Source organism: Xiphias gladius, chromosome 15 (genome assembly GCF_016859285.1).
Source record: "Xiphias gladius isolate SHS-SW01 ecotype Sanya breed wild chromosome 15, ASM1685928v1, whole genome shotgun sequence".
NCBI classification, from domain to species: domain Eukaryota; kingdom Metazoa; phylum Chordata; class Actinopteri; order Istiophoriformes; family Xiphiidae; genus Xiphias; species Xiphias gladius.
The window spans coordinates 17,334,517-17,343,334 of NC_053414.1; the positions used below are offsets into that span (position 1 = coordinate 17,334,517).

The following is an 8,818-nucleotide window of genomic DNA, read 5'->3' on the forward strand; positions in this document are numbered from 1 at the left end:
CCTGCAAGTTTATGTGAGATGCAAATGGCACACGCACTGGCATCGGCTGCATTTCCTTTCAATGTCTCTTATTCAAATTCAAAAATACATACAGTATATAATACATTATACTACAATACAAACAACAATATTACTACATACCATGATATACCATTCATCTCCGTGTCTCTTTTCTATAGTTGATCTACCAGCAACCACGTCCCAGTGTATACTATGAATACAGTGCGCCTCTACAAAGCACACACCCGACTCCTGAACCAGATACACATTCTGACATACTTCCCCTGGGTGAGTGCACACACTAATGCGAATAAACATACAAGCCCATTCTTAAAGCTGTATTAGAGTTACCCTAAATGAACACAGTGCCATTTTCTCAGACTAAATATTCTGGTTTGCCCTCGGGGATCATAACACATAACAGATGCCTGTTTGTGTCCTCATGCAGGGTCATAGTAACGCCAATATGTATCATTTTCAGCAAAACTGTCATTTTGAAAATTTGATTAGGATTTTGATAACATTTGATACAGGCAGGCAGCCAAACTTTGTTCTGCCAAAGAGCATTTTACCGCAACATGAGACAATAATCAGTCACTTGGGCCAGATTTAATTTCATTGCTTAATATTTAATCTTCATTAAAGAAGCAGTTTGATTTGTGTCCGCCGACACCGGCAAATAATTATTTAATTTTAATAAATCTCCTGAAATATCTCAAGAAACAACAAATATTTTTAAAAACCCTGCACAACCCCATAGGCGTTTTCAGTTATTCTGGTTAATTAGACCTTTGCTCAGGTTGAAGGTGGGTGGAAGATGCTGGCCATCGAACTCCATGTATTGGTAAGAACAATAAGGGTGTTATTTCACCTACCAGATGTACATACTGTGTAATTTATGTACAAGATTATCTTCCAGTCGGCATACAAGAAATAATCATACTTAAATGTTTTTTATTAACAAGAAATGGATCAATGTGCGTCACCAAACTGCAACTCTAGAATGCTACCGTCAATTAAACTTAACAAAGAGACATCACAATGTTTTTCTGAGGTGTTACCGGAGCAGTTTGGCCACCATCCACAATTAGTTTTGATTTTTTCCAGCTGTAGGAGCTCCTCCATTCCTTTGTGCACTGTGGGGGAATAGTGTACATTAAGAGTGTTTTTTTTTTATTATGCATGCTGACTGAGTATACTTTTTTTTGATACTTTATCAATGTGGACACACTACAAACCGGCTTAGAATTAATGTATGTAGTATGGATTTAGGGCATTCTGTACACATCCACACAGACCTGAAAACACAACTAATCAGCATTAGTAAGTGCAATCACCTGTGTGGGTGTACCATGGGTGTGCCACTTATAAAATTTTATTTTATGCTTCATTCCATCACTTTACTTTTATCTTTGAAATAATTCAAATGATCTCACTGCCTTTCTTCCCTTGCCTGTAACCATTTTTGCTCCACCCCTCGAACTACCACTTTCTTGATGTCGAGACAGTAGATCCATCCCACCCAGGGGAGAAAGTACACCAAGGTGACAACGCCAACAATGACATCACCATCAAACCCAACCACGTTGCCTCTGACCCCAGCGCAAACTCTGACTCTCGAATCACTTTCACCTGGACAAAGACTGGGCACACAGAGTGCAGTACAACCTGTGGCACTGGTGAGGAAAGACATATGGCACAAAGAAACTGTGACCACACAGTGAATTAATGCTTTCCAAATCTTTATTTAGCACATATGTTTATTTAGCACTTTTGTATTAAAGCTAAATAAATATTTGGGGCATCGATTCAGAGTATCAGCATCGATACTTTTTAAATAATTAAATAATACCTGACACCATACAGAGTATACTGGGATCTGCAATCTCTACACTGCAGCAAGGAAACACACATAAATAATAATAATATGTTTCACAAATGTACACACACAAATGTAATGAAAGCTGTAACTGTTAGCAGTAGTTGTGACACACCCGCAGGGCTGAGACTGCAGGCAAAATACATGTGCCCTGTACATCATTATGGATGGAAACGACTTTATTGTCTGTCAAAATGTGTATGTATACAGTCAAATGTTTGCCGACAAACACATTCACTTGCTTATTCTTTTTCCCGTGTGTGCGTGTGTGTTTGTGTGCGCGCGCGCGTGTGTGTGCATTTGCCAGGCAGCCGTCAAGCGCTCTGGGAGTGTGTTGAGAAGGATTCACAGGAGACTGTTCCTGCTGACCTCTGTGACCCTGCCCTTGAACCAACAAACCGGGAAGAAGAATGCAACAGCCAGCCCTGCCCTGCATAGTGAGTAACACACACACACACACACACACACACACACACACACACACACACACACACACACACCATGTTTGATGTCCCATACATTAATAGTGACACATACACAGAATAAGGCACACACACACACACACACAAACACATGTATTAGCTCCACGTGGTGCTGTGACTCTCAGGGTGAAACCTTCATCACTTAAACACATTCCAGCCATAAGTCCGTCACCAGTCACAATCAATCACACTGACTTGCTTTCGTGTGGCTTTGGGTTTCATGCCTTGTGGTAAATACCACTAGATCTTACTGTCGCCAAGATGTAGCAGTGAATTAGCGTCTTAACTGTATGTATGGTTGTGAGTCTGTGAGCTATTTCGCCCGCACTGTCAGTGATCTATGATAGCTGTCAGTCTGAAATATATTCTACTGGGAATGCAGCGGCAACAGACGATTGAAAAACTGACACTTCAGTAATAGTAGAGGGAGGAGAAACATCTGAACTTGTGCAGCACAAGTTGGCTTCATTTGCTTGTCTCTTCTGTGATCTCCTTTTGAAGGAAACTACAGGCTTTAAAATGCCCCTTGTAGACCAGGGTCAACTGACCACACACAATAATTGTGGTCCAAATGAAGACAGAGAGCTGGGATGTGCTCTGCTTGAGGAAAGTAATTGTTAACTCATGTGTCACCATGAAACCACTTTTTTTGTGATGGACTGCAAGATGCTCTTTCTTTCCCCTAACCCTCTCTCTGTCCTCTGTGATTGGCTCACAGCTGGGACGTGGGGGAGTGGTCGGAGTGCAGCAGGAGGTGCGGACCCGGTGCTCAGCACCGGCAGGTCATCTGCCGCCAGGTCACTCACGTCCATGCCAATGAGACAGAGTCCTCGGTTACTGTGGCACCAGAGCTGTGTGGGTCATCTGATAAGCCGGTGACCAAGTCTACCTGTCAGCTGAAAATTTGCAGCCAGTGGGAGATACGATCTGAGTGGAGCCCGGTGAGAAAATACACACACTTAAAATCTTAATTTGCAGTAACTAATCTGTAAGTAACTAATAACTATAGCTGTTGTATAAATCTAGTGCAATTAAAAAGTACAACTTTTCACAATATATAAAGCAAAGTACAAGTTCCTCAAAACTGTATGCAAGTACAACGTCTGAGTAAATGTACCTAGTTACTTTTTGGCTGTGGCTCAGGAGGTAGAGCGGGTTGTTCATTAATCGGAAGGCTTGTGGTTCGATTCCTGGCTCCTCCAGTCCGTATGTCAAAGTGTCCCTAGGCAGGATACTGAACCCCAAATTGTCCCGGATGGGTGTGCCGTCAGTATGTGTGAGTGGCTGTATGAATGTGTGTGTGTGTGTGTGTGTGTGTGTGTGTGTGTGTTTGTGTGTGTGTGTGTGTGTGTGTGTGTGTGTGTGTGTGTGTGTGTGTGTGTGTGTGTGTGTGTGTGTGTTTGTGTGTGTGTGTGTGTGTGTGTGTGTGTGTGTGTGTGTGTGTGTGAATGGGTGAATGGCATATAGTGTAAAGTGCTTTGAGTGGTCAATAAGACTAGAAAAGCGCTATATAAGTGCAGTCCATTTACCATTTTCACCACTGACTGTTATTCTCTACTCCCTATTTAACTCGGTCCATATCCAATACCATAATTTATTTAATCAGATTATTATAACTATCTAACAGCTTTGTGAACAATATGTAAGTTAAACATTTCAGTCCTTCGGTAGTTAACAGACATTCAGATAGACGATCACAATTTAGTCTGGCAATAAAGGTTGTATTATTACCGAAGCCAAAGTACACACTATGAACATGTATATTTTCATGGAAAAAAACAAAAAACAACAACAATTACATCTCCCCTCCCCCACCACTTTCTCCCTCCGTCTATCTCCCCCAGTGTTCAGTGCCATGCGGCGTGGGCCAGCGCAGCAGGGAGGTGGTGTGTTTGAGTAACCAAGGTGATGTGGAGGAGGATGAGGAGTGTAACATGAACCTAAAGCCAGACACGCTGCAAAACTGTGACATGGGGGCCTGTGCACGCAGCTGGTTCACCTCCCTCTGGAGCCAACAGGTAACACAGAAACTGTTGACACAGTATGTACTTGAGTATGAAGTCATGTCGGAATCTTGAAACGGCACTGATTTACCGTGTACGTGTGTGACAATCCTCAGTGCTCTGCAGAGTGTGGTCGGGGCAATCGAACCCGGACAGCAGTATGCCTGATGGATCATGTGACTGATCTCCCACTGGACAGCTGCGAAGGGGAGCGCCCACCGGAAGTGACATTTTGTGACTCAGGCCCATGCCAAAACCGGCTAGAGTGGTATACAGGACCTTGGGGTCAGGTAATCTACATACACACATTACATACATGTAGCACCCATAGACACTGTTAAAACAGCATTCATTTGATGCGACACCTCACGTGTGTGGGTTAATTAAGTGTTCTGCAGAGTGTGGGAATGGCACACAGACCCGAAGCGTGGCTTGTATTTTCAACAACAATGGTCAAATGGAGGTTGTGGACGAGTCAAAATGTTCTAGCCTGCATCAGCCAATCACAGCTCAGACCTGCAGACTGAAGCCATGTGGTGTCCAGTGGTATGTCACAGATTGGAGTGCAGTAAGTGTCCCAAAGTCTCTCTGTCCCTCTACCACGCACCTATGAACCCCTGTTGTAATGTTTGCATTAATAAATCAAGTAAGTATTTGAGACATGTGACTGCAGCATGCAGGGGTATTAAAGAGTCAGTCAACCTAAAATACGACATATTTTTTTCACTTATTCATAGTGGCATCTGGCCGTGCAGATAGATTTCTGCTACCACAGAAATACACAGTGAATAGTATTAACAATAGTTGAAACAATAAATTTTAAAACATCAATAACGAAATAATCTGACAAAACAATCCCAACTCAAAGTCTGTTTACTAGCTTTTCCAGAGCTTTTAGCAGTATCCCATGGCCCGTGGATAGAGTTTGCTCACTGTCGTGAAGGTCGACATGCTGCTGACGTGAAAACTCAGTAGATAAAAGTGCTAATGATGAAAACATAAGAGCTACTGAACTCACATGTCAACAAATCCATCCCCATGACAACAGGGAAATCTCCATCAACTGATGAAGACCATCTCTGGAAGAAGATAATAGTGGACCTTGAGTTGCGAGTGGTTTGTCAAATCTTAATGTATCATCTGGATGATCCACAGAGCATGATCTGGACATTTTCGGAGGGACTATTCTTAGTGAGAAAGTAGCTTAAATGAAAACTGTTCTCAGTGATGTCTGAGGATTATCGAGAGTAACCAGGACATTGTTTCTGAAAAGACAAGTTGCTGTTAAGATTTCCGAATGTCATTTTTCATTGCTTTGAACAGCACAAAATGAAACTCAATTCACCTCTATTGTGTTGGTGCAAAAGCAGAAGTTTCAGAGGTGGATATCATATCTCAAAATCTCAGCGCATAAAACTGAAACTACTTGAATGGCCAGATACCACTGGAGGTATGTGAGAAAATATGTTTGGTTTTGTTGTTGGTGTTTTGGTTTTGGTTTTTTTTTTTGGAATTTTTTTGAACCCTTTAAAAATGATGACTGCCTTTCCTAGTTAGGCAAACCAGTGCAAACCCCGTCAAGTATATTTACAGTGTGTCACATGTATGATGCCACAGCACTGGTACTTTAAAGTTTTAGATGTATGGCATGAGTTGTGGTGACAAAATGGTGTCCACAAATGGTGTCCTCCTTCATGCATTCAATCCTCAGACTACATCGTGCGTATAATCTGTTATGTCTGCCTCTGCTCCCTCTTTGTATGGCCTCAGTGTTCTCGTTCCTGCAACGGTGGCTACCGTGTGCGAGAGGTGCGCTGTCTTGCCGACAACATTGCCCCAAGCGAGCTTTGTGACCCCAGTTTGATCCCGGAGAGTCGAGAAGAATGCAACAAACAACCTTGTGTAGCTGAGATAAGTAAGTCTAACCAGTATTGTTGTACTAAGGCAGAAGCACTGCACGCTGTGTGTCCACTGCAGTTGGGTCAGAGTTCACACCAGGGTCAGGGAGGACCTGGTTGGAGTGAGATATCTCTGTGATGCTGTCACTGTTGAATGTTACCATGGTGAAGATGTTCATCACCTACTGTCCCAACCAGGAGGAACTGAGGGGTTGTACGGAAACAGGGAGGATGCTGACTTGATGACTTACGTATGAAGGAAAATACCTGCCAAAATTAAGATAAATTCGCAAAAAAATATTTTTGCACTTTTGAAAGCAGCTAAATATGCCGAACATATTTTCAAGCGTGTGTACAAGAATTTGTAAGCATGTAATTAATAATCTGTAGTAATGTGTTTCTTCTGTTAATTAGGCTTTCACTGACTAGCTTACTCTGCATTGTTTGGTTAATGGATGCACCACTATGGTGAGTGAGGGTGAGAGTGCACAGTGCATTATATGGTATATGTCCATTTTACAATCCAGCTCAAACAAACAACACTGAGCTGTGTCTGTGTGAGATCACACACTGGCAAATCCTTCCTCACACATCTGAAAATATTTTTGATTTTAATATAGTTACTGGAAAAATTACGGGAAGTCTGGACGGATAATTGACATGAGCACATGTTGGAATGCTGGAATCTACAATCCACTTTTCATTTTCATGACAGTAAATTAACATTTTCAGTTTTTGAGTATGCAGACCAAATTTTACTCTCAATCAAATTTTAGGAGGAAATTGCCCTCTTACTCACAACACGACTACAGTGTTTGAGGAACTGAACTTAAAGTTTGAAATTGAAATTGAAACGTGAAAACCACTCATTGGAATCTGTCATGTATTGGTGAGAATTCTTTGTATCTACGTGGAAACGTTGCAGGATTTCTGGGTATAATTTCTGTCCTCTGAACATTCCTAAAAACGTCGATGAAGGCCCAATCCCAATCTGCTTATTGTTTTTTTTTTTTTTTTTTTTTTTAATATTTCAAAAGTCATGTATTTCACAGATTGCATCTTATATCAATCCTTAATTATGATAGATGTGTGTATTTCTATGTTTCATGTAATTAGTTTTAACATGATTACTTTGTCTCTGATTTGACTTGAGTACTGAGACCTTTAGACCGATTCAGTATGACTTTGGTGACTTGAACTGTGTATTGAGCATCGTGAGCTGTGAATTGGTGCCAACACTTTCAACCAGGAGCGGGGCCAGACGGAGACCAGGGGTGGCCTGTGCCTATGAAATCTGATTCATCACCCATGGTGCCCCCCCTACCAGCGTAAGGAGGTGATAGTTGGCTTATTAGTTTATGAATGGTATACTGAATGGGCCCACTGGGCACAGCTCAGGGCTCCTGAACCAAAGACTCGGTATGAAGTGACTGTTAACATTTTATTTTGGAAAGTCAATCCAAAGACTACAAAACAGACACTAAGAGATACATAACAACTACAAAGAGATGCAAAATGTCTACAAAGAGACAAAACACCTGCATACGACACAGCTGTGCCTTTTGTATTTTTTTTTGTGTCTTTCAGTCTGGGTCTCTTGTTCCTATGTCAGAGGGGTGGACGACCCTTTACATGGCTGTAGTCTACTTGGAGTCACACATTTTTCTTCATTTTACAAATGTGCCCCCTTCTTTAGAACTGTACCCCAAGTCCGGACCCCCCATTCAAAAGTTTCAAAACCCAGCTCTGCTTCCAGCAAGACATGGTGTAGTCAGCTGACTATTGGCTCCAAGCAGGACAGTGGAGTGAATAACACAGAATGAAAGAATTATATTTGCTTTGCTTCCCTCACTTTTCTCAGTTTCTCTACCTTGTTTCTCTTTTCCCTCCCAGATCCATCATGCAGTGACCAGTATCATAACTGTATGGTGGTGGTTCAAGCCCGACTCTGCATTTACCATTACTACAAAAATGTCTGCTGCGCCTCCTGCTCGCGTGCCCAGAAAACATACCCTAAAGCGTTTCAAAAGAACCACATCCGCAGGTGATGCTGCCTCAGGAGGGTTAAATTCACTTCAGGTCACAACTCTGTCTGAGAAAAAAAAAAAGGAGAACTGTGAAAATGAGACCTGACTCCGTTTGGACAACGCCTAAGTGTGTAGAGTATAGTTTAATATTCAGCCACTCAGTCTGCAACAGCCATACACCCAGCACAGCATTAATACTGCTCTTTAAATTAGATGGCAAACTGGATGAAAATAGCCTGAAACTTAATCTCAAGACAGCGTGCACGCACACATACACACACACACACACACACACACACACACACACACACACACACACACACACACACACACACACACACACACACACACACTTTTGTAAGAATTTCACTATGTATAGGTCCAGAGAGTTTTTTCATTTTCAGTGTAAACTGGACTGGTCAAAGTTGGGGATGTACTTATACTATATATTTATTCTTAATAAAAAGTATATAACTTCTGGTTCTCTGCTCTTTTTTGTTATAATATTGCAGAGGTTACAGAAATTATT

At 41.8% G+C, this 8,818-nt stretch overlaps 1 protein-coding gene across 1 annotated transcript in view; it reads left to right on the forward strand.

The window, feature by feature from the left end:
* The window catches only part of adamtsl7 (ADAMTS-like 7), a 9,680-nt gene extending 1,309 nt beyond the window's left edge, over positions 1-8,371 (forward strand). The window contains exons 3-11 of the mRNA XM_040146886.1: positions 1-13; positions 1,505-1,679; positions 2,187-2,316; positions 3,080-3,302; positions 4,206-4,379; positions 4,481-4,654; positions 4,753-4,932; positions 6,135-6,279; positions 8,156-8,371. The exon at positions 1-13 is cut by the window's left edge and continues 163 nt beyond it. Of these exons, the coding sequence (XP_040002820.1) occupies positions 1-13; positions 1,505-1,679; positions 2,187-2,316; positions 3,080-3,302; positions 4,206-4,379; positions 4,481-4,654; positions 4,753-4,932; positions 6,135-6,279; positions 8,156-8,310 (1,369 nt within the window). The 3' untranslated portion in view covers positions 8,311-8,371. The remainder of the gene's footprint in view (positions 14-1,504; positions 1,680-2,186; positions 2,317-3,079; positions 3,303-4,205; positions 4,380-4,480; positions 4,655-4,752; positions 4,933-6,134; positions 6,280-8,155) is intronic.
* Positions 8,372-8,818: the final 447 nt, after the last annotated feature.